This window comes from Gossypium raimondii, chromosome 13, assembly GCF_025698545.1.
Source record: "Gossypium raimondii isolate GPD5lz chromosome 13, ASM2569854v1, whole genome shotgun sequence".
NCBI classification, from domain to species: domain Eukaryota; kingdom Viridiplantae; phylum Streptophyta; class Magnoliopsida; order Malvales; family Malvaceae; genus Gossypium; species Gossypium raimondii.
In genome coordinates this window covers 5,235,759-5,263,030 of record NC_068577.1, presented here as the reverse complement: position 1 = coordinate 5,263,030, position 27,272 = coordinate 5,235,759, and the positions used below count along the sequence as shown (strand labels likewise).

Here is a 27,272-nt window from a genome sequence, read left to right as displayed (position 1 = left end):
TCTTCTCCCATTAATGTTTACTGCATAAGAAACTATGGAGATACATTTCATAATTAGTGCCACCCATTCCCTTGCAAAGCCCATTCGGAGTATTACTTCATTTAGAAAACCCCATTCAACTCTATCGTAAGCTTTGCTCATATCTAACTTCACTGCCATATATCCTTTTTTTTTGGTACGCTTTTGGCGAAAAGTGTGTAAAATTTCATAGGCTAATAGCACATTACCAAAGATTAATCTTCCAATGATGGAAGCACTTTGGGCACTATCAATACATCTCTTAATGATTTCTTGAAGGCGATTTGCTATTGTTTTTGCCACAATTTTGTAAATAACTGTGCATAAACTAATAGGTCTAAAATTAACAAGACTTGTGGGGTTTGGGATTTTTGGAATAAGCATAATATCCATCAAATTTAAAGAGTCAAAATCCTTACCATCTTCAAAATTCTCAAACAGAAAGTTTCAACATCTTTACCTACAATGTGCCAGAATATCTGAAAAAATAATGTCGAAAAACCGTCAGAGCCTGGTGCTTTAGTAGTCCCCATTCCTTTCAAAGCCGAATGAACCTCTTCTGTCGTATATTATGATAATAAAGTTTTATTGATATCAGATGAGATACTAATGTCAATGCCCATTAGTAGGTGGGATAAATTCCCAATTCTATTAGATGAAAATAACTTCTGAAAAAATATAACAGCAGCCTCATTAATCTTTGATTCGTCAGAGATTTCGCCTCATTCATTTGATTCTAGCCTAGTTATTGTGTTTGTTCGTCTACGAACTAGGGCATATGAAAAAAGGCAGAATTATTATCCCTTAATTGAAGCCAATTGGCCCGTGCCCTTTGTTCCCAATACCTTTCATCTTTATTAATCTCCATATTAAGTCAAAATTTGGCATTAATTAGCTTTGCCATCATATCTTCATCCCTCTCCTTCGGCATTAGATTTTCAAGTTCCTTTGTGAGCTTTCGCTTTAAACTGTCTCGACCTTTCTTAATTGTGCTTGCCTATCTCTTCAATCTGATCTGCAACCTTTCAAGTTTTTTAGTAAGCGGACTAGTTGATGACTCCCAAGATTCCTTAATTTCTTGTTCAATAGACTCCTCCATGGTCCACCATGCCTCAAATTTAAAACTTGGGGTCCCCTTACAAATTTTTTTCATTATTTGTATTAAGAAGGAGGGAGCAGTGATCTGATATCAAATGTGTTAAGTGTTGAATATTTCTCTTTGGAAAAAGATGCATCCATTTTTCATTCGCAACGCCCCTATCAAGTCTCTCATTGATGTTTGTTTTCGGTAGATTCCTTCTCTTCCATGTAAACCATACCATCGTATACCCTACATCCACTAATTAGAATTCCTCTAAAACCTCACGAAAGGCCTCTATTATTCTCTCTTCCCTCGGTATACCTACGCTCTTTTCAAAGGAATACATGATTTCATTAAAATCACCACTTACTAACCAAGGATAATTTTGTTCTTGACCTAGTTTCCTTAACAAATTCCACGAGACATTCTTGTTGCTTACATAAGGTGAACCATAAAACCTCGTAAATCTTCATTCTTCATTTACATTGTCCTTCTTAATCATCACATCAATATGGCTTTTTCAGAAACTTCTTAAACTAACCATAATTTCCCCTTTTCCATGCCAAACATAGCCCATCTCGAGAGCCTTCTATTCCGACATCAATTTCATTCACAAAACCACATCTCTTTTTGACCTTTTCCATACGCTTCTCATTAATTTTTGTCTCCATAACAAAGACCATTTGGGGGTTGTATTGCTTCAGCAAATACTGAAACCTCTGTACTGCCCGTGGACTCCCTAATCCACAAACATTCCAACATATAATTTTCATTGCATCCGGTCGGGTTTCCTTTTGGCAGCCGCCAATCCATATTGGTTGGGAACATAAATTTGTTCTGAGTTTTCTATCGACAAAACTGAGACAACTTCGACATATATATCTTCTCTTTCATGTTTCATTCTTTTTGCTCCGTTTTCATAAGACTTTTCTATATTGCATTCTTCGGTTTCTATTTCTGCAAATTTCCTCTTCTTTATTATGCTATCTTCACTATTTTAACTTATTAAGACCGCTGGACCAATTTTTTTCCAACTTGACTTCTTGACTGGATTGGACTTATCTTCTAACATACTATTTCTTTCATTCAACCTTTCAATTTTCTTTACTGCAGACCTTTTTCCTGCATCTTCTCCACCTTTTCTATTCCTGTTGGTTGTAATTTATCCTGTAAGCTTCAGACCATAGCATTCCCATCCTCTTATTGTTTATTCATCTCAGGAAACCTCTCTGTGACACCTATGTAAGAGCATTGAGGCATCATCTTCTTTGAGAGGGCACTAAATTTCAAACTCTTCTTCCCAATTAAGTTTAGTTCAGCTTTTAATGCTAAAAAATATGGTGGATCGTCTCTAATTTTATTTTTTTGCAGGTATCAGTCTAAGACAATCTTTAAAACCATGCCCCATTCTTCTATATCCAAAGTAAAAAATCAGCAACTTCTCATATTTAAAGGAGATCCACGATTTTCGTTGAGTATCGATTGAGACAAAAATACCTCTATGAAGAAGTTTTTGCACATCTAATTGAATTCTAAGATGAAAAAAATCTCCATTGATTTCAATCTAATTACTCTTTCAAAAGTATCCTTAATGGCGTACAATAGATCTTTTGTCGAATTTTGGTAAGCATGGTCCAATCTTGATCCAAAACTAGAAGGAATTAAGCCGGACCTGAATTTTTTCCATCAATTTAACCAACCGATCGAAAAGTACAAGATTTTATCGAAACAGCCATGGTTGCCCTCCATAACTATCTCTAAATTTTGCCCTGCCAATTGAATCTCAATTTTTTTCCTTATCTTCCAGATGCCTTTCATCTGTGCCCTAAAGCTGTCCAGATTGTAAGATTTTTCTATCCATATCGTACAGAGCAGAGTTGATTTCTCATTTGGTTCCATCACCTAACTTTTAACTGATAATTGGATAAGTTCTTCTGCCAAAAGGGATATCTCATCGCCTCCGAACCAATCGTCGCCACCACTTTCCTCCATCTCAAGCCGCAATAGTTACTGTTCTTGCTAAGATACTAAGCAAAGCACTCATGGCCACACATTTAGAACAGAGTATTTAGATTGACTAATGAGATTATAAAAGTTGAGGTACCAAATTATATCAAAATTAAAATATATAAATTAAATTTCAAAATTAAACAAAATATAGATATCAAATTAAAATTTAATCATTCTTATAATCTAAAATAAAAGAGGATTAGAATTAAAATTTACCCATTATACCTTCATGTATATGTATATATATATATAATAGACAGGTATCCCTATGTAGCACACAATGATCGCCTTCTTCATGTAGATAAAATAGAGCCGATGCCAAGTCCTGTACGATTTTGTATCTCACTTCCCAGTTCAGTAAGCTTTTGCCTTTGAAAAGATGAGAATCTAGATTACTGTTAGCCATGAACTCGTAAACGAGTAGGAGCTCGAGTTTTTTGTGGCACTAGCTGATAAGCTTGACTAGATTCTAGTATCTCAATTGGTTAATGATCTTCACTTCGAATGCATATTCCTTGATTCCTTATTTAGAGGCCTTTGAAATCCTTTTAACAGCAACATAGGTATCCAAGTCCCTTAAGTGCCCTCTATAAACTGCAACAAAACCCCCCTCTCTCCTAGTTTTTCACATTTGAAATTATTTCACTTTAGCTAATTCTACTAGAGAAAATTTCCTTAGTGCCATTCCGTATCGAAACTCACCGCCGCTAAAGAACACATCAGATATGTGATGGTGATTGTCTATGTTGATGTCGTCCTTGTGTCTTTTTGTTCTTGAAAAGAAGTAGAAGAATAAACCTAGGCCAAAAATCAAACCACAAGCTCCAACAATTAACCCCACCACTAATCCTCCCATGTTTCTCTTTGGGTGTTTCTAAGGAAAGAAGTATGGTGCAGAAACAGCGTTTGGTGAGATTGCTTTACTGATTGATTAATTTACATCGATTGGAACCTTACCGACAATTTTACCTAGAGGGTCATAGTTACAAACAATAAAAGTTCCCCCGTTATTGCATTTCGCTTTTGCACATCCGAGATTAACTGAATTGCGCCAAATCACTTGAGTATAATGGCTACATATGTGGCTCAAATTACATGCATCGAATTTCAAATTATAATTTCTCTTTTCATTAATCCACATTATTATAGCATCAGATCAAGAAAGGTCATCCTTTCTTCCCGCAAGATTCTCACCGTAAGGCCCTTTTGAAGGCATAAGCTCACAATTCAATATCCTCTTATTGGCATAGTTTGCTGCAGACATTGCCACCATATTGTCCGAAGTGATGGGCCGAACACCAACTGCAGCACAAGCCATGTTGTGTACATTCAAGTAGTCTTGAGGTAATGAACCTTCTGCAGCAAAACTAGGGTTTGGCACAGTTGCTACCATGATGTTAGATTGGTTCTTACCTATGGGATCGTTACTTGGATGGTCATAGTTACAAATAACAAAAGTTCCACCGTTATTGGACCCAATCACTTTTGCACATCCAAGACGACTTGAGTTACGCCCAATCACTTGAGCATATTACCTACATACATGGCTTGAATCACATACACCAGATTTCAAATTATAATAATCTTTCTCATCAATCCACAATCTCACAGCATCGGGTCCAGAAAGATCACCGTTACTCCATGCAAGATTCTCACCATAAGGCCTTCCCGAATGCACGAGGTCACAGTCTGATATCCTCTTTTCGGCATAGTTTGCTGCGTACCTAGCCACCACATTGTTCCAAATGATGGGGCAAACACCAACCACCGCACGAGCTGCGTTGTGTACATGCCAGAAGTCTTGAGGTGACGAACCATTCTTTATAGAAGCAGGGTTTGGCGCAGCTGCCACCGTGACTTTGGATTGGGTCGAACCTGGTTGAGTGGCTCCTATGGAACCGTGTGTTCCAATACGGCTGAACAGAGCCAAGACGACCAAACTAAAGGCTACTGAAATCTTGCATAACTCCATATGATATCCAAAAGAGGCCATTTACTGCCTACTCAATGAGCTCATTAATTATCGATCACGAATGTCAAGTTACATGTGGGCTTAACCGGTAACTACACGATATGTGGCTTAAATTATGTGCAATACAGCGGGGCTGATTACCCCAACTTTTACGTCACCCAACAAAGCGAGACTCTATTGAGAGAGCTAGTCAACAGTTAGGGACAAAAATGAAAGACTGACTAGTGATTATAAGGTCAAAAGATATATACCATTAAAGGATTGATGGAATAGAACTTGCATAGGAGCTTGGCTATCATAAAATACAGGTGGAATGTGACGATGTTGTTGTTGTGAAACAATGGGACGTTCAAATGATCTATGTATACGGTGAGGCCAACATGGCAGCAAATCAGATTGGATGGCCAAACTTTCTATTGAAGCACATCCTGAGCTTCCCAAGTATCAAATTCCACTCCAAGAGATGTTCACCAGCTATTGCTTTGTGATCGTTTAGGTGCAACTTGTACATGAGTCTATCCAGCTTAGTTATATATGTCCTAGATTATAATGGACATATGTCACTTAAATTACATACAATAGATTTCAAATTATAATAGTCCCTTTTATTAATCCACATTCTCGCAGCATCATATTCAAAAAGTTGAAAATCAAGTTCTATTTTTATTAGATAATTGAATTTAAATGAGTGAATTTCAGTATTTTTTTTCAATCAAGCTTTAAAAGTGTAATTTAAACTTAAATTGCTAAAGACGCTTTTTGATAGTGCTAGCAAATATAATTTGAACTTAAATTACTAATATTCATAATTAAATGAAAATTTGACGTCGTATTTCTAAAATCAAATAACATGTATTTAATAAGGTATCGGTTTTTAAATCTTACGTTGGTGCTATAATCTTTCATGTACGCAAATCCAATAATTATCTTTTTTTTAATTACTTTTTTAAAAGATAATTTTATAGGTATTCGATCACACTCTTCATAAGACCTTAATCTTTAAAAATAGTATTTTTCCCATAACTTTGCAAATATCATCCAGCTAATTTCTCAGTAAAAAAAGGTTTCAACAACGAGAAATGATTGTATGAAACTGTGATTCTACGTCATCCTTATCCATTTCCAATAGGAGAATATGGCAAATCAGATTTTTTTCTCCTGATTTTTAGCATTTTTAGTTGAATTTGAATTTTTTTATAGGAAATTGCTGAAAATCAGGAGGAAAAATCTTATTTGTCATCCTCCTACATGGAATCATAGTTTCATATAATCCCTTCTTTTCAACAACATACACAGTAAGTTTATGTAATTTTGTATTTAACCATTCATAATTATTACCATTTTTATGAAAATTAATTACTATTATTTAATTCAAATAAAAATAAATTTATGTTAAAAAGATATTTTGAAAGAATTTTTGAGCAAGTATTATTGAATGCCTAATACTTAGCATTACAATATTTACGAAAGACATCCGGAGGATGACAATTTTATACAGAATTATTCAAATGCAGGAATATATCAACTTTTCAAAAAAATATTTTTCAGAATTCATTTTTATAAAATATTTTACACTAAACAAATAGACCTTAATTTTTTTTCAATTTTTTGAATATCTCATCCATCGGTAAAAAGATAAAAGACCTCTCTAATCCCTCTCAATTTTGAAATTAAGAAAATTAGTCTCTCTCAAAAAATTGAAGCAATTTAATTTCTATCAATTTTAAAGTGAGCAACTAAGGATAATTAATCACGAAGTTAGTGTCTTCTATCAACTGTGCATAATTTTGATTGGTATAATAATAAATTTAGCATTCAATGTTTACATATTTTGTCATTTTGCCTTTAATTCTAAAAAATTCAACAAATTCTGCCTCAACATTTACACAAATGTTGCAAGGTAAACTTGTAAAATTAATACCAAATTAACAGAATGTGTAAACTTTGAAGACTAAATTTGTTATTACACCAATAAAAGTCATGTACAATTGACAGAAGACAATAACATCATGATTAGTTGTCCTTAGTTGCTCACTTTTAAAATTGACAAAGACTAAATTACTTTGATTTTTTTAGAGAAACCAGTTTACTCAATTTCGAAATTAAAGAGATTGGGAAATCTTTTTCTGCATCAACCTTTAAACTTAAATTATATATATAGATATAACTTAAATCGAATACTTAAACCTTGGACGGATAATATATGTTGAAACCGTTTTTTGAAAACAAAAAATTTGGTTGTCGACTTTAAAAACAAAACAGGAGTCACCACCGATCCTTTATAAAGGTGTAATCGGCCCACCTTAAAAAAATAATTTTGGTTTGCGAAATTTGAGAAAACAGGTTCGGGAGTCAGTTACGCACGAGGAAGGATTAGCACCCTTGTAACGCCCAAAATTGGTACCAAATTGATTTTTGTTAATGTCTTGGTGTCGAAAATTTGAAAAGATTTTAAAAGGAAACTCTTTATTTCATGAATGAATTAAAATAATAAGACATTCTTATTTCAAAGAAATAAAACACCACACCCAGTGAGTTAGGGCACAATGTTTTTAAATCTTCAAAATGCCCGAATATTGACTTCTGCTTTTGAAAATTCTTATTTCGAGAAGAAAATGCCATGACCAGTAAGTTAGGACCCAACATTTTGAATTCCCGAGAATAAGCTTTTATTTAAAAAATGTGAATTTATTGCAAAACGAATACTTGGCTTTCTAAACTCATCGAAAAATAATCGCGATCCAGTAAGTTAGGACACGATCTTTCACGAGAATCATGAATGCCAGATATTTTGGAATTTATAAAATAGGATGATTTAAATATTTTGAGAAAATCCGAATGTATATTTTTAAAAGGGATGCTAAAAGGGTTAAGGTATAACATGAAACAGATACTCTAATTTCAAACATATATGAATAAATATTTACAAATATATACAAGTAGGTATAATATACGAATAAATTTACAAGTATGCGTACGCATATATTTAATGCATACATATAAGTGTACATATAAAAAGACAAAATTTAGTAATCTCTAAAAGCGTATATGTGAGCAAAAATAAGAAAATGCCTATGTATGTATTTAAAAATCGGGAGAAAAAGGATATGTATATGCATATGTTCACAAAATAAAATGTATAAGTATATAAATCTATTATAAAAAAGTGTATATTGAAAACCATGTGTATTTCAAACGTGCATGTGTACATATACATATATTTGTAAAAAAATGTTTGTGAAGGATAAAAACGTATATACATATTTTCAAAAAGAGGAAAAAATATTTATATATATATATATAAACGTATACTATAAAAACGTATGTACACTATATAAAAATCTATGCGTATATATATGTATAGGAGGTAATGAAAATAAAATAATAATAGAATATATATAGAGAGAGAGAGAGAGAGAATGCACATGTAATTATAAAAGGTATATATGTAAGATGCGTGAAAATGTATAAAAATAATGAAAATGATAATGATGACAAAAATAATAAATAATATAATAGTAAAAATGCAATAATAACATTAACAATATTAAAAAAACTAAAATGTCAAATGAAGGATTAAATCGAAAATAAAAGAATTTTGAGGGCCGAATTTAAATTAGAAAATACGCGAATGGACCCAATTAAAGTGCGCACAACAGAAGGAGGACCTAAGTGGAAATTAATTCATCCTCTCAAAACACTGCACATCTAGGGACCAAATCGAAACAGCAGTAAGGTGTGCGTTAAAATTTAAAAGACTTAAGAAATCTAATTAAAAACACTGCAGAAATAAGGGGACCAAACGCGAAATTAGACCATTTAAGGTCTGAACGCGCGGACCCCCTCTCCCCAAAGTGTTGTTTGTTTCTGCTTTAAGGAGAGCAAATCTGGGAAAAAGGAAAAAAACATTTTGTTCTTTCTTTCTTTTTTAAAAAAATGGTCTGCTAGGGTTTCTTCAAAATTTTCTTTTTGCGCCGTCGCTCGTCGGCCTTTTGAACCGGATCTCCGATTGCGGCGGAGATGGTAGCAAACGGCGGCCCGAACACAGAGGTAAACTCCTCTTCGCTCTCTTCTCTTTATAAATCAACAATAAACATGAAAAAATAATGAACACCAGAAGAAAAAAACCTTTATATTCAAAAAATTTTGTATCTTTCTTTCTTTTTCTCTATATTTTTCAGTGTTTCTATGTGTATTCCTTTACACCGAAAAATCCCCCTGATTCACTGATCTTTCACGGCTTTAAATAGCCGAAATAGAAAAGGAAAAAAATTCAAAATCACTAAAGATCTATTCTGTTTGGCATCTTCTCCGATTTTTTGTTATTCTTCTGCCTTTTGTCGTGTTTGTACGCCTCTTTTTCGCAGGTTTGGTGGCTGTTAAGTGCGTGCGTGGAGATGAGGCCCGAGACGTGCGGCGCCTGGAACCTCGCTGGAGGCGTGGGTGCTGTGGCGCAGAGGCAAAAAAGGGCTAGAGTTTTACTTAGGTTTTTTTTGTTTTGTTGTATTGGGCTAGTATGTGGGCCTGGACAATTGGGCTTATTACAATATATATACTAAATTACAAAAAAAAAAGTCACTTTACAAAAATTTATGGAAATAGGCCCATTTTTCGAAAATTTATAGGAATGGGCCAATTTAAAGAAGCAATCTCACATTGTCTATGAATAAATTGTAAACTTATTCATAAGTCTATATATACATATATCTCATACCCCACATTACTTAAGAAAATAAGTGAAATGAGGCTTTAGGTCTATATAAAGATTTTGTTTTGTAAGTTTTATTTTCACATTAATAGGTGGCACACAACAAAAAATTCGGTGCTTTCACTTTTAGTGTTGATGTGGCAAAAATGCTTTCTGATTGAAAACGTTTTAACAAAATTGGCTCATTTCCGTAAATTTTCAAAAAATTGACTTATTTTTGTAATTTTTTTTAGAAAATGGTTTTTTTTTAAATTTAAGTCATATATATATATATATATATATATGAATTTGCACTTATCTCTTCTTAAAAAAAAAAAACTTAATTTATACTTATCTGTTATATAAAAAAAATTGTACTTATCAGTTATCAGCTCCATGTGTGTGTGTGTATATGCCCGAAAAATTGTACTTATCAGCTATATATAGGACAGTCGTTCAAAATTAAAAAAGAAAAAAGTCATATATGCCAAATTTTGCTATCAGTCCCTGTACTCTGGGTAAAATATGAGTTTAGTCTTTATACTCTAATTTGCTCCATTTTAATCTCATTGTTTTTCCAAATCAAACAAATTTAGCACTTGTACTTTTTAATTTTGATATTTCAATCTTGAACCAAATAATACCAATTAAATTCATTAGATTAAATTCTGCTATTGGTCTTGTAAGTTTTGTAGATTTAGTCTTGATCCTCTAATTTAATCAGTTTTAATCCTTATGTTTTTGAATTTTATATTTTAATATTAACTCGAACAACATCAATTAAGTGATATAATGTGGCTTTTTGTGAATATTATGTAAAAGTAGGAAGCTAACATGATGATACACATGTGATAAAATGTTTGATTAACTTAAAAATTTCATAATTATGATCACTCAATTAAAACTGAAGTTTAAAAATTGAAAATACAGGAATAAAAATGAATAAATTATAACAACTAAATTTGTAATTTACATGTAGTATAATGACTACTAGCAAATTTGACATATATATGCATGGGAATGGGAGCAAGAAGCTCTTTTCTCTCCTTTGTCGGATAAACATTTTATAGATAATTGTAGTTTATTCGTACATTTTTTACACTTTTATTAAATCCCAAAACTATACATCAACTATGATTTAATATGCAATTGTATACATGAACTTTGATTTTTACAATTTTATACATGAAATTTTGATTTGATCCAAATCTTGTAAATTATTAACACAATTATTGATATAACATCAATTTTTGTTTATATATTGCATATATAAATAATTATATTAACCCAATATTATTTCTTAAAATATGTATGATTAAATCAAAATCAAAGTTTCAAGTATACATTTGAACTACAATTAGAGTTTCACGTGTATAATTGCACCAAATTAAAATTCATATATACAATTGCACATTAAATCAAAGTTCATGTATAATTTTGAGATTTATCCCTTAAATTTTATGTCGAATTTAAAACAGTCAACATCAATTAGGAATTTATGATAGTTGGTATCATGAAAACGCTACTTACTATATAATATCACTAATATGGTTTCCAATCACGTTTCGCATTGAGTTATTTATTTATTGACTAAATTATAGACTCAATAATTTATAATTTATAATTTGCTCAAACTCTTTGTGTATTTAGAATTTAATCTCTATACTTTTATTTTAGGAGTCTAGTTCCTCTACTTTTGAATTTAAAAATTTAGGTCCATTTGTTAATCTTGTTAAAATTATTTTGTTAAATTTTTGGTGTGAAATTTTGAAATAAAAAAAACTCACTTGATATCCGTGTAACAAAAAATATAATTTTGTAACAGATCTGAATTTAATAAAGAATTTTAATGGTGCTAATAATTCTTAAAAATCACATTTATCATTTTAATTAGAATAAAGTATAAAAGTTGAGGTACCAAATCATATCAAAATTAAAGTATATAAATTAAATTTCAAAATAAACAAAATATAGAGATCAAATTGAAATTTAACCATTCTTATAATCTAAAATAGAGGATTAGAATTAAAATTTACCCATTATGTCCTCATGGACAGGTATTCCTGTGAAAAGACTCATCCGTCGCAATTATTAGACTAGATATAAAACATTAAAACGAATATATAAGAGTATTTGGGGTTTTTACCAAAATACTATAAAAATAAAAATACTGAAATAGGGTGTCAGAAAAAATATTTACCAAAATGAGTTACTTTTTTATTGGAGCCTATTAGATAGGCGCTAATGAATAAAATAATAATAATTTTTTTTGAATAAAATATAATTTTATATTTTCCCAGGTCAGTATTTAGACCCGTATAATACATAGTATTGGCACCTATCTCAGAGGCGCCAATGGTGGTGCCTATCTGGGAGGCACCATTATTGGTGCCATACTGAGAGGCGTCAATGCTTTGATTTTTCCCTATAAATACCCCCAACACAGACATAAATTTTACTAGAGAAACGGAAGAAATAAGAAGGAAGGAAGCAGAAGGAAAAGAAGGAAGGAAAAGAAGAAAAAAAATAAGGTATTTTGGTTTATTTCTTTTTAAATAGAATGTAGAGTCTTGTTAGTAATTTTATTATTTGAAAGTTATTTTGTCAGGTTATTAATTTGGTTAGCTTCTGAAAGAAAAATTTTGCATTAAAATTTTTATGTAATTTGTTTACATTTTGAAACTGTTTTAAGAAATTTGAAATTCTTTTTAACAAATCTAGTATTGAAAATGGAGAATCAGTTTTTTGTATGCGTTTATTTCGATGGAGAAATTTTGACAACAACTGTGGGATGTATATTTGAATGTCGCAAACAAGTAGCAATGAGAATTGATAGAAATATCTCGTTTGATGATATGAAGGAAAAAATTAGTGAAAAAATTTATAGACGTTGTGGGAAAAGGATATCAAAAGTTTTCTACAAGTTTCCAGTTTCAACAGATCCAATAAAATTTACCGAAATGGAACTTGTAGACGATGAAGACGTGGAGACAATGGTCGCTCTTTATTGTGGGACTCAGAGTAACAAAAATGCACCGATTCAGTTATTTGCTGAGTTAGCCGGTGTGGAGGCAACTGAAGATCCCACTCCATTAGGTGAAGAAGATGGAGTTGAAGCACCGTGTATGGTGGTTCCGGTATCGTATGTTGATAGTCAATCAACTATACATGAGATAAATATTGATCTTAATGCTGCAGCCGAGACTGATGTGGTTGGTGATGATGTATACTATAGTAGTGATCCTGTTGATTACGAAGTGGATAGTGAGAGTGATCCCGACGCAGACGAGGTCCCGAATGATATTGACGACGAATGCGTGAATGAGGATGGAAACGTTAATGCATCTTCAGTCGGAAACCAGATTCGTCAGACAGATACACAATAATCACAGGGCACACATGTCTCGGATAGACCCGTCTGCGCACGGCAAATTGAGTTTCCGAGTACCTGAAATACCACATGCTAACCGAATGGGCGTATATTCTGATCCAGAGGAGTTATGCGCGGGCCAGAGATTTGAAAGTAAGGAAGAATGCATGTTTGCCATTAAGCGGTATAGTATGAATATATCAGTAGATTACAAAGTCATCGAGTCTAAACCAACATTATATATTGGAGAGTGTTGAAAGTCGGCAGAAGGCTGCAATTGGCAGATACGAGCTGATGTGGGAGATACGAAAATTTGTTGGGCCCCACACATGTACTTCAACACGTATGACAGAAGATCATCGAAAACTTGACTCCAAAACTATCTGTACATACATCATGCCAATGGTGAAAGACACACCGACCATTAAAGTTTCGGTATTGATTGCTGAAATACAAGCACGATTCCAGTATCGAGTATCATACTGGAAGGCATGGATAGCTAAACAGATGGCAATGGAGCAATTGTACGGAGATTTCGATGCATCGTACAATGAATTACAGGGATGGATAGCCGCCATGAGGGAACACGTGCCGGGGACTATAATTGAGTTGCAGACACGATCTTATTACGGGCCAAATGACCAACTACAATCGAGAAAAAGAATTTTCCATCGGATGTTTTGGACTTTTGATCAATGTGTGCGTGCATTTCCCCACTGCAAACCATTTGTGCAAGTTGATGGAACCTGGCTATATGGAAAATACACACAGATCTTACTTCTTGCGGTTGCTCAAGACGGCAATAGGAACGTACTCCCAATAGCATTTGCCATCGTCGATAAGGAGAACATGGAATCGTGGGAGTTCTTTCTTACCAACTGCGGAGGTATGTTATTAGCAATGATAATATTTGCATCATTTTCGATAGAGGGAAAGGATTAATTGCAGCTATTAGACGTTCTGGTGTACCATGGAGATCTGTTTACTGCATCCGGCACATCGCGGCTAACTTCCAACGAGATTATAAGAATGTAGACTGGAAGAGACAAATTGTGAGAATGGGTAAAGAATTACCTTATCTTTTCAATATAAGTTTTAATATTTTAGAGCAATACTGTAACTTTAATTTTTTTTAATACATATGCAGCGTACGAGCTAGAGCCACACATTTTTCGCCAAAGAATGGCCCGGCTTGAGAGTGACATGGAGGGTCAAACCAACACATCTTTCCGGCAGTGGCTGGGTACCATGGAGCCGTGGCAATGGGCTCAATGTTTTGACGAGGGCTTTCGTTATGGTCAAATGACTACAAACTTAGTGGAGGGGATCAACGCTGTGTTATTAAAAACACAACATCTTCCAATTTCATCTGTCTTCTCGGCAACGTTCTACAGGTTGGCTACATTGATGCCAAGAATGGGTCAGCAACAAATGAACCAGATGGAGGCAGGACATGTCTTTGTCGAAGGCATTAGGGATGCAATGGTTGTAAATCGTCGAATGGCGAGGTCGATGACAGTAGAAGTATATTCACGACATAATGAAACGTTTCGAGTTACAGAGACCATCGGTTGTCGACCTAGTATACCACCTAGGTCCTACGGTGTTGATCTCCGAAATAGACGATGCGATTGCAGAAGGTTTCAAACACTTCATTTTCCATGTGCACACGTCGTGGCAGCTTGTGCTAAAGTTGGGCTCAATGTAGAACAATTTATCGATGAAGTGTACACCATCGAACGCACGTTGCGTGTATGGGAAAACGAGTTCCCCGTGCTTCCTGACCTATCTACTTGAGAGGTACCTCCGACGACCTTCGAGCTAGTCCCAAACATAAGGTTGCGTAGAAACCTGAAAGGTCGTCCGCAATCATCCAAAATCCATAATGAAATGGACATTAGGGAGAAATCTGACGGGAATTTGTGTGGCGTATGCAGATTACCCGGTCATAATCGGAGTAAATGCCCTCTCCGAAACTACCATGTTGGACAATCGTCTTAATCGGGTAGAAATTGATATGTACTTTATTACATAAAGATGGTTTGAATCACAAAATTGTCTACAAAATTGTCTACAATTTGAAATTGTAAAATAAAAAAAAACATTATAATTTTATTTACATAAGAACTATCATTACATAAATATGAGGTTGTTTATTACAAAAACCCTAATATTACAATATTCATATAAAAAATTACAATATTCATACAAAATTACAAAATTACAATATTCATACAAAAAATTACAATATTCATACAAAACTATAATATTACAATATTCATACAAAAAATTACAATATTCATACAAATTACTAATCCAAAACTATAAATACAAATTTAATTATAAAATAATTACAATATTCATACAACATTACAATATTCATAAAAAATTACAATATTCATATATACAAAAAGTTAGAATATTCATACAAAATTCTAATCTAAACTATAAACACTAAATATAGATAATTTATAATTAATAATTAATAACAAAAATTCACAATATCTTCTAAAATATTCACAAACTATAAACTTTTAAAATTATAAACAAAATTATTTACTAAAAAATACATTACCTTTTTTCTTTCTTTCTTCTTCTTCTTCTTCTCCTTCTCTTCTTCTCCTTTCTCTCTTTTTTTTTCTCTACTGTGTGCCATGTTGGGACCATTTACATTTACTTATAGGCAAAAAGAAAAGATGCATGAAGGGACAACACATGCAGCAGCATGCAGTGGTGCAGCGGTGGGCAGAAGGCCAACCATTGGTGCCTCTCAATGAGGCACCTTCATTGGCGCCTCTTTATGAGGCACCTTCATTGGCGCCTACCTGATAGGCGCCACCCGACCCCACCCGACCCTTTGACCGTATTTTGACCCGTATTTTTTAAAAAAATATTAAAAAATATAAAATTATATTTTATTCAAAAAATATATATATTATTTTTTTATTCATTGGCGCCTATCTAATAGGCTCCAATGAAAAAAGTAACCTATTTTGGTAAATTCTTTTTCTGACACCCTATTTCAGTATTTTTTATTTTTATTATAGTATTTTGGTAAAAACCCGAGTATTTGATACAACTCTTTTAACTTTACACGTAAGTGTTTTTCTCTATTTTTACTTTTTAAAGTAAAATTTAAAAACTTAATTTGTAGGGTTCAAAAATTAGATGTGATCGTGTGTTTGATGATAATTCTATTTAAAATCTATAAAATAAATTTATATATAAATTTGTTAATTCGATTTAAAATCGAAAATCTAACTTGATCAAATTAAACTTAAATTTAACTTAACATGATTTGATCATAAAAATCAATAATTTAATGAATTTGATATTAACTTGAATTGATCGAATCAATTAACTTAAGCCTAAAATAATATAAACTCGAAATATTCTTAATAAATAAGAACACATAGATTTTATGTGAAAACTCTTTCGGGAAGAAATCATGGGCAGAGGAAAACAAATTCACTAATGTTGAAAAGCAAATAATATAAGAGAAGTTTCGACTATATCTATTTAATTGTTGAAAAACCCTATTCTAATCAAAATCAAATAGAAGAAATATAGTTCTATGCGAACTCGCATTGTGCAGTATGGTTCGTACTCTAGTCTAGTTTTGTGTTTAATAGGGATTTATTATTTTTTCAACAAGTGATGGGATTTAGGTCACACAATCTCTAACAAAAATAACTTCAACTTGGGGTACTCGAAAGCAAATTAACCTAAAATTTGCAAAAATTATATTGACTTCATGTGAAACCAACTCCACCCGTCCAATTTGTTAATTGTACTAATGCATATAGATATAAAATATGTTAAATACAAGTACGGATATGATAAAAAAAATTAATTAACAAAGTTGTTTTCACTCTCAAAGTCAGTCCGAGGATTCTTCTATCTAACTCTCTCGAATACCGATTTCATTCTACTCGCTTTGTTTAGCCGACTCTTGTCCAGTTCTGTACCAACTTTGTTATGTTGACGGACGCAGAAGTCTGTTCAACAAAGCGAGTAGTGAATTATTTAACAACTCTAGGGAATAGGGGCACAGTAACCTATAATATGGAAAACCGCTAAGCGGATTTCGGCTCCATGTTTTTGGGTTAGAAAACCACTTCTGGGTTTCCATTTAGAGTATAAATCAAGATTTTCCTCTTTCACTTGCAAGGGAAAAAGAAGATTTGAGTCTCTGTATATCATTCACCTTTCATCCATCATTATTAGTTTCAAACAAGTAAGCTTTTTTATCTTCTTCTTTTTTTTTTTTTAAATTCCTACTGCAAATCATATATGTTACCTGTTTACGCATCTTTGGTGATGGATGGAGTGAGAGATGCTAAATTCCATAACATAAAACAAGGTTAAATGTTTGAATATGGTTGCTAGAAGGGTGACGATACAGCTTGTTGCTTACTTAAAATTAGCATCGGAAAGGAGTATAAGCTCCGACATCTCGAATTCACGTCTGTCTTGCAACAACTTGAGAACCTCCAAACAATCTCTCAGCTCGATCCATGCGTAAACAGCCTCTAAACAGGATGGCACCCATTCTTACTACTTAATATGTGTATATATTTTATGACTTTGCTGAGAATTTCTTTTCTTGATCGATGCAGGCAAAGAGAAGCAAAAAGGGGGAAAACCCTAATTTTCTTTTTTATTTATTTATTTAAAGGGAAGAAAATTAAGGGGGTTATAATGGGAAGAGGGAAAATAGAGATAAAAAAGATAGAGAAATCATCAAGCAGGCAAGTGACCTTCTCAAAGAGAAGAAATGGATTATTGAAGAAAGCTAAAGAGTTAGCCATCCTTTGCGATGCTGAACTTGGGTTGATTATCTTCTCCAGCACTTCCAAGCTTCATCATTTTGCCAGCTCTAGGTCAGTTCTCTTTTTTCTTTTTTCTTTTTCATTCTTTTGTTAATTTTAATGAATTATTTTGGTATCATTTCTCTGAGATATGGGCAGTGGCGAACAGGGGTGAGCAAAACTTAATTCGACTTAAAAAAATGAAAAAAAAAATTTAAATTTCGAGTTAAACGAATCAAGTTATTTGAAATAATTGAGTTACTCGAGTCAACTCGATTTTTTTTGAATTTCGAGTTCCAATCGAGTTTAATTTTCGAATTCGAATAACTCGAATAAACCGAATACCAAACTATAATATTTTACATTTTGACCCCAAAGTCTCAAACCTCTTTACTTTTCCCCAAAACTTTTACTCCTCTCTCATCCCAACCCCTTCTACCCCAAACTCATTCCCCCCCCAGTGTAAAACTTCACTCTCCCCATTTACTTCCCCCAAAAATTTTACTCCCAACCCCTAAAACTTTTTATTTTCCCCTAAACTTTTACTTCTCACATTTTTACCTCCAAATTAAAAATTAAAATCATCCAAAAAAATCCCTAAACCTAAATAGTAATAATTTTATTTATATCTACTATTTATATTATTAAATTAAATTTCACATTTTTTACTATTTATATTTGTTTAATCATATTGAATCTTTATATTTTTATTAAAATTTATTTACTTGATGATGCTACAAAATGTTCGTGTTAAAATTTTATATTGGTACCAATTTCACATTTTATCTTTAAGATAACTTTTATTAAAAAACGACATTTTACATTTAATATATTTTTTAATTTCAAAATACATAGTGACAAGAATTAGAAGATAATTGAAGCAACTACACGCAAGCAAATAAGTTAACCTGTATATAAAAGATTAATAAATAAATTATGAGGGGATGAAAGTTAATAACAAAATTGATTACGGTAGGTGATAGTGATTATAAAGACTCAAAATCATTTTTTAATTTAACTCGAACAAATATATTTAATTCGATTCGATTCAAATTCCATCTCACTTGACTCGATTTGAGAAAATTTCAAATTGAGTTAGGATGATAAAATACGATTCGTCAACTCGATTAACTCGAAATTTTTTCATTCGATTCGATCGAACGCTCACCCCTAGTGACGAATCCCGGGGAATGTCTTAGTAATGATAAAATTGTACTTTTTTTCTCCCTAAAAATGATAAAAAATTTATTTAATTATTTAAAAATTATAAAGATATAATTTTTACTATCATAAAAATATAGAATTTAATTTCGACGCCTCAAAAAATTTATCTAGCTTCGCCTCTGGATATGAGGGTTGTTTATAATTACATATATAGGGAATGGTTTAGTTACTTTCATTCATTTGTCATGTGTGTAAAAATTAACAATTTAACAATTACAATTTATATCAATATAATCAAACTTGTCATGTGTGTGAAAGTATTTAATCAATCTGATATCTTAATAGAACATTAAATATAACAGTTGAATTATCAAATTATTTATCCTATAAAAGTTATAAAATTAATTTAACACATTGAATTTATATAGAGTATAAGTAAATAATGTTAATAACAGTGAGGATGATTCCGTACATTATTAATAAGGAATAACTAAGGTTAACATTAATTAATAATATTTTTTTGTTGAATAACAGTATAAGATTTTAAAATCCTTAAAATGAAATAAGAATAAACTTTATTAATTAATAAATTATTTTTCAATTATTATCATTATAAATAATTAATAAATTTTATTCAAACATAATATTTTATTATTCTGAGCAGATATAATTTATTTTGGCCTAAGTAAGAAAATAAACAAATTATTTAAAGGTATGAATTTAATTTATCATGATAAATGCTTCAAATGGTGACCTAATTGCATAATCAACAAAATGTGAGGGACCGAATTTTAAATTAGCCCATGATGCGAATACACCGATGGACATTTCTTTTATAATGGGAAGCGATCTGCTTATATCGTGTAAAAACTAAAGTAATTTTACACACTTCCATAACTTTAGTGATCCAACAGTTAAATTTATCAATATAATTGTACTTGTCATGCATGTAAAATTTTGAATTGATCAGATATCTCTATCATATCAATCTAAAATAATGTATATATTAATATATATTCAACAATAATTTTTTATTACATAAAACAAAGCAGTTAGAAGTTTTAAATTTACATCAAATTTAACATGCATGATTTATATGAATAGACAATGAAATATAATGGTTGAGTCGTTAAATATTAATCATATAAATAATTATAGAATTGTGTAAAACTTCTTTAAAAATGAATCCCAACCATATATATATAATCATGCACTACCAGCTGAATATAGCAACACTCATAAATAAATAAATCAAAACTTTAAACACAAATTTTTTATGAAATTAATATATAAGAAATTTTCTATAAAAATATTCACTTAAATTTATTTTTCTATGAAAATGTAATATATAAAATATAAGATGAGCATCAACGAAAAAATTCAATTAAATAGCGAGATTTTATCTAGGAATATTTATATGATTTTTTTAAAATTAGATTATTATTAGTTATATGCATAATTGAGTTAAAAGCTTAAATACTCATTATAATATGTATTATGAATTCTAAAAAGTTTTCATGTGGTTTTGGATGAGCGGTGCATTTATCTGTGGTTAGTGTAAAAACAACGGTGGCGGAGAAATTAGATATTGTAGCGATACTGTAGCATAAGACAAAAAATAAGCTAAGTGCACCACACCCTACCGTCCATCCAAACTCACCCTTAATTAGGGATGAGCATTCGATCGAATCGAATCGGAAATTTTCGAGTTAATCGAGTTTTCGAATCTCATTTTATTATCCAAACTTTATTTGAAGTTTTCTCGAATCGAGTCGAGTGAGATGGAATTCGAATCGAATCTAATCGAATATATTTGTTCGAGTTAAATTTTAAAAAATAATTTTGGGTCCTTGTAACCATTGTCACCCATCGTAATAAAATTTGTCCACCTTAATCAAATTTTTTATTAACTTTCATCACCTCATTATTTATTTATTAATTTTTTATATACTGGTTAGCTTCTTTGTTTGCTTAGTTGTTTCAATTATCTTCAGATTCTTGTCACTATGTATTTTGGAATTAAAAATATATTAAATGTAAAAATATGATTTTTAATAAAAGTTATTTTAAAAATAAAATGTGAAATTGATACCAATATAAAATTTTAACACGAATATTTTATGGCATAATTAATCATTTAATTTTAATATAAATATTCAATATGACTAAACAATTCAATAATATAAATAATATAAAATGTGATATTTAATTTAATAATATAAATAGTAGATATAAATAAAATTAGTACTATTTATGTGTAGTGATTTTTTTTTGGATAATTTTGATTTTTTATTTGAGAGTAAAGGGTGAGAAGTAAAAGTTTAGGGGAAAAAAAAGTTTTGGGGAATAAAAGTTTGAGGGAAAGTAAATGTGGGGAGTAAAATTTTGGAGGGAAAATATTTAAAAAAAAAATGGAGGGGGAAGGGTTTGGGGTAGATGGAAGGTGGGATGGGAATAGAATAAAAGTTTTAGGGGAAAAGTGTGAGGGAGTAAAAATTTTGGGAGAAAATAAAAGGTTTTGAGGGATTTGGGAAGTAAAATTTTGAGAAAAAGTAAATGGAAGAGTAAAATTTTTGTGGGAAATGGATTTTGGGTAGATTGGGGAGTTGGGAGGGGAGGGGAGTAAAAGTTTTGGGGGGAAAGTGGGAAGGAGTAAAAGTTTTGAGGGAAAAGTAAAAAGGTTTGGGAGTTTAGGGTAAAAATGTAAAATATTATAGTTTGATATTTGAATTATTCGAGTTATTCGAATTCGAAAACTCAACTCAATTCGAACTCGAAATTCAAAAAAAAAAATTGAGTTGATTCGATTAACTCGAATAACTCGATTCGTTTAACTTGAAATTTAATTTTTTTCGATATTTTCGAGTCGAATCGAGTTTTGCTCACCCCTACCCTTAATTAGATTGTAGGTATTTTCTCCAAATTTTCGAATGTATATATAAATGATTTAGATAACATTCGAATTCAAATGTTATAATTATTATTGACAATCAATGTTTTTGAAATCAGATCAATGGTTAAACCGACCACATCATCGATTCTTGATCCGATCGATCTGTCCAGTTCAAATTAAATAGAATATTAAAATTTTTATTAAAAAAATTAAAAATTAGTGATAATTATGCCACACTCTGAATAAGTTTTTCAAGTAGCATACTTCAATTAATATGAAGTTGCATAATAAATCATTTTACATAAGTAAATTGAAAATAAATTAAGAGTACATAAATATTTAAGAAATTGATACATATCTCATTCAACATATTTCATTAAGTTAGAGAGAATGTGGCAAATGGAGTAAATTTTTAGCAATCATTACCAGATATGCCATTCCACATATCTCATTCACAATTAGCTATAAAAAAAAGTTTCCCATTCTTGCATTTTTTGTTTTAGAGGTTTTAGCTCTATAGCTCTTGCAAACTTCAATTCACCAAACACTACAATTAGAGGGTTTGACTATCCAATCTTCCATTTGTGTTCAAATCAGCTTTCAAAACTCTATTTACCAAACACCCCTAAAAAATATTATTTATTTATGAAGTAATATTAGATGCAACATTTATGAATAACAACACAATCATTATTAGGTAAAACAGAAAATAGAAGAAGATTTATAAATAAATACTAAAATTTTTATTTAAACATAATTAAATATTAATTATAATTACTGTATTTTTTATTTTAGGTTTAGAGTTTATGATTTATAAATTAGGGTTTACTTTCGAGTTTACATTTAAATCAAGTTATGTATACCAAAAAAATAAAGTTATTAATATTTATTTATAAGTTTTCGATTATCTTTTTTTTTTCATCAATAATGACATGTCGTGTTGTTGTTTACTGACGACACACGAGATTAATACACTAATGGTGCATCGAATATTCACCCTTTATTTATTTGTTTATGTTACCTTTTTTAACAATTTTTCATAAGACACGTATTTATCAACCAGGCTATTGGTGTAATGATAAAAGATTTTATCAACACAAAATCGAGGGTTCCAACTAGATATTAGATGTGTCCATGGGTCAGGATGGGCCCAACCAAAATTTTAGGCTCATTTGTCAGACTCGGCCCAAAAATAGGCCTAAATTTTGTCGAAGTTCGGTCCGGATAAAAATTCTAAAACCCGGGCCCAGTCCGCCCATATTAATTTTTTGTATATATATTTTTAAAAATATAATACATAAAAAATACTAAAATACTAAAATAAATGTTTCCCAACAAATTGAAAATAAATTTAAAAAATATATGTATACTTGAATAATACTTAAAAATGTGCAATTTAACAAGAAAATGCTTCTAAAATAGGGACAAAATTAAAAATAAAATAAGAGTTATACAATATCCAAATAATAACAACAAAATAGTAACAACATAATTGTGGAATGATAGCAAAATAGTGGAAAAAAACAAGAAAATAGCAACAAAATAATTAAAAAAGAGTAAAAAACAACAATTTTTTTTGCATATTCGGACCGGGCTGGGGCCAAAAAAAGCTTTACCCAAGGCTTAACCCATTTTTTAAAAAGGTCTTATTTTTGTTGCCCAAACACATTTTTCGAACTTATATGTTTACCCAAAGCACTCCTACTTTTTGGATAGACCTTCAAATCGTAGCCAATTCTAGTTCCAACCTCGAAACCCTTTCCTCTTGCCTGATGTAAAAAAATAGTCATTAATGCATGTTTTATATAGCATGAAATCTGTCATAGAACGCTACAACAAGTATAGAGAGGAATATCATCGTCAACTACTTGATCCTGCTTCTGAATTGAAGGTAATTATTTCTCCACCATTTGCTTTTATTTCATAAATTTTCCTGCACTTTTTCCCTTTTTGGTTCAGTGTGTATGTGTAGCATTTTTTGCTACTTTTTCCCTTTCGGTTGGTTTTAAATTATCTTAAATGCTAGATTAAGCTTTCAAATGAGGTTTAGATATTATTTAAATTTGATTTGATGATAAAATGTTAAAGGATCAGAGATAACCTTTCTTTCAGAAGACAATAATTAAGATTGTTGAGAACTAATTGATTACTAGACGAATGGTATTTTGAAAATTTCTTTCAAAAGAGTTAATCCTCAACAAACTTGAACATATAACTTAAAATAAAATATTTTAATCAGAAAAACATGAATCCAGATCGAATCTAAAAATTAAAATTGAATTAATCTGATCTAAAACCAATTTACAATAAAATACTCCACATTCAAGAATATAATTTTTTTATTTAATATCTGATTTTGTGGTTGATATAGTTTTGGGAAAAGGAGGTAGCAAGCTTGAGGCAACAACTAAATGACTTGCAAGAATACCACAGGTAATCAATCTCCCATTATTCATACATAAAAATAAAAATATTTAAAGTTGTGTTTGAATGAAAATTTTGTGTAATTTTGAGACGGGATTTTAATAACTTAATTTTATTTTTTAAATTTCACTTAGAATTTTATTCAATTTAATATACATAATTCCATCATAAGATAAATAAAAAAAAACTTAAACTTCAAAAAATCATTTTATTTAATTATAATATATATTTTAGAATTTCGAACAATTTTGCCAACTGAGCCACGGTCTCATTGACATTTAAAACAACTTAAAATGCTATGTAAAAGATTAGTCAACTTAATCTACCATCATAGTCGACAAACTTGACCGATTTAGAATATCTTACACGACATTTTCCACTGTGATGAATTGCAGGCAGCTGATGGGGGAAGAACTATCTGGTTTAAGCATCAAAGATCTACGGAATCTAGAAAACCAACTTGAAATGAGCTTGAAAAGTGTTCGCATGAGAAAGGTAAAATTAACTTCAAAACCTTGGTGAAATTTGCATTTACAACATTCAAGGATTCAACAATGCAATTTTCTCTCTCTTATTGTTTTGTTTTTAGGACCAAATTCTTACAAATCAAATCAAAGAGCTAAGTCTTAAGGTTAGAAAAAATTTTGCTGCACTTTCATGTTTTTTCGCTGATTTTCATCTATAGAGATTTTCTCTGGTTTGATTTTGGTTTTAGTCCTCTAATTTTTATTTTTAATGATGTTATTAATTTGTTCCAAATTGAAAACGAATTAATATCGAGTTATTTTATTGACTGAATTGCATACACAACTCATTCTAGTTTTATTCTTTTTACTATACTAAATTTTAGGGTTTGCTCTTTTTACTTTAAATTAACATAACGTTGTCTTATTTTTATATTACTATTAAATTGTCGGCAAATTCCATATTGGTTGAAGAAAATCTTGTAAGAGGGTTTAAATATAGCTTTGCCTCTTACTTTTATTGAGTAATTGGGAGATAAGACCTAACACACATGCCTTGCTACTTGGTTTGTGTTCATGTTTTTGAATAATTTTTGTTTCTTTTATCAATTTTTTTTTTTGTTTTCAGAATATTTTTTCGGTTGAGGAGAATCCTTTGTATTTTTGAAAATTGACTCTGCTATTTTACTATTTTGCCCTTTCAGAAAACAATAGAAATACAGGCCATTCTTCTCATTTTTCACAACAACAAAAACAACAATCTCTTCCCTGCCTTTCTTAGCTCGCCTATTTTCTGTTCCAAAAACTTTTCCGGTCAAATTTCCAACCAAGTTTTTAACTTTAATTTCTAGTCTACTGTTCTGAATACTTTTGAGAAGAGCAATATCATTTGTGTTCTACCTTCTTTACTCGGGTGTACAAATATTTAAACACTGTGTTAACCTTGGGGAGCAACGTCCACTACACACGTTTACACCGATCAAGGCAAATTTACTTCTAAGGCAATAGTTATTTCACAGCACAGTGATTATTTTATTTATTTACATTCAATTTATTTATACTATTAGTGCTAACTATTTTACTTTGCAGTGGTATATTTTTAACATAAACGTCAAAATTAAAAATGATGTTTAATTGCTTGTTCTGATAGTTTGGAAATTTAATTAATCATGTTCAACCAATAATCAAAATATAATGCGAATACTTAAAAAAAAAAAAGATTCCATCTCTTTATCCGTTACTATCAATAATATTATAAGTAAAACACTAAATTTATAATTAAACATATTTTCTTGTTTATCGAATTTCAGGGACACCACATTCATAAAGAGAATCTAGAACTACAGAAGAAGCTAGACCTTATTTGCCAAGAAAATACTGAACTTCAAAGGAAGGTATTCGCTAAATATTTGAAGCAGTGGTTAGAGCTCGCGTTAGATACTTAAATATCATCCCTTGTTCTCCCAGCCCAATACTATATTGATAAAAGAAAATTCTTGTAACTGCCGGCAAATGAATAATTTTCCTACTGATAATACTAAGCAACACAAATTTTTGGGGGTGACACAGGTTGATGGAAATGGAACAGTAGAAGCAAATGAAGGCAGCAAAAGCTCATCCCACAGTTATGGTTTCAACAATGGATATGATGAGTTGCAGGCACCTGTTGTCGATCTCCGGTTAAGCCAGCCTCAACAACTTCCCGACGCTGATACATCGTATAGAAACCTAAGACTGCTTTGAAAACCAGGTAAAATTTTATAGAATGTCCCTGTACTATGCATTTTTAGCATATCTAATCCCTCTAGTATAATTTGATTGTTTTTAGTCCCTCTACAATTTGGAAAGCGTATTTTCAATCTTGAGGTCAAATTTTTTGTGAACTCCGTCAGATAATTTAATATGGCTTTAATATATATATATATATATATATATGTGATAGATGTAACATATACACTTTTGGCATTTTTGTACATTTGGACAAATGCCGTGTGATCATATATTTTACGTCACGATTTGGCTCCTGAAAATTATACCTTGGTATTTATTTTTTTTTTGTCGTATATAAACTATTATTTTTGTCTTATTTCACCCAAAAAAATTTATCCGGGTACAATAAGAACGTGACACTTTTTTATGTTGGAAGTAAACTGGAACGAAACTAATAGTTCATATACTAAAACGAGACAAAAAAAAGTTTAAGTACCAAAATAAGAATATGAGTTCAAGGGTTAAATCGTGACTTAAGCAAGAAATATATGTTACATCAAATTATTTGACATAATTAACGAAAACAAAATAGAGAGACCAAAATTGATCGAAATATAGGAGAGAGATTAAGTCCGCGTAGCAAAGGGACTTCATATAGAATTTGACCA

The 27,272-nt window shown here is 31.0% G+C and overlaps 2 protein-coding genes and 1 pseudogene across 3 annotated transcripts; 2 read left to right on the top strand and 1 right to left on the bottom strand.

Moving 5' to 3' along the window:
- Window positions 1–1,635: 1,635 nt before the first annotated feature.
- LOC128036038 (uncharacterized) lies at window positions 1,636–5,204 on the bottom strand (annotated as a pseudogene).
- Window positions 5,205–13,645: 8,441 nt separating this feature from the next.
- On the top strand, window positions 13,646–14,935 carry LOC128036037 (uncharacterized). The gene is made up of 4 exons (XM_052626575.1): window positions 13,646–14,024; window positions 14,087–14,200; window positions 14,286–14,397; window positions 14,533–14,935. Exons 1-4 carry the CDS (start codon window positions 13,646–13,648, stop codon window positions 14,933–14,935), a joined length of 1,008 nt encoding a protein of 335 aa, XP_052482535.1.
- A 2,387-nt stretch (window positions 14,936–17,322) lies between these two features.
- On the top strand, window positions 17,323–26,806 carry LOC105782969 (MADS-box transcription factor 23). 2 transcript variants are annotated; one of them, XM_012608106.2, is made up of 8 exons: window positions 17,323–17,375; window positions 17,758–18,021; window positions 23,816–23,897; window positions 24,378–24,439; window positions 24,826–24,925; window positions 25,020–25,061; window positions 26,205–26,288; window positions 26,464–26,806. In XM_012608106.2, exons 2-8 carry the CDS (start codon window positions 17,840–17,842, stop codon window positions 26,635–26,637), a joined length of 726 nt encoding a protein of 241 aa, XP_012463560.1. In that variant the 5' UTR covers window positions 17,323–17,375; window positions 17,758–17,839; the 3' UTR covers window positions 26,638–26,806. The 2 variants fall into 2 exon arrangements, with proteins under 2 accessions (XP_012463560.1, XP_012463559.2); XM_012608105.2 differs by lacking the exons at window positions 17,323–17,375; window positions 25,020–25,061 and having other exon boundaries at window positions 17,732–18,021.
- The last annotated feature ends 466 nt before the right edge of the window (window positions 26,807–27,272 follow it).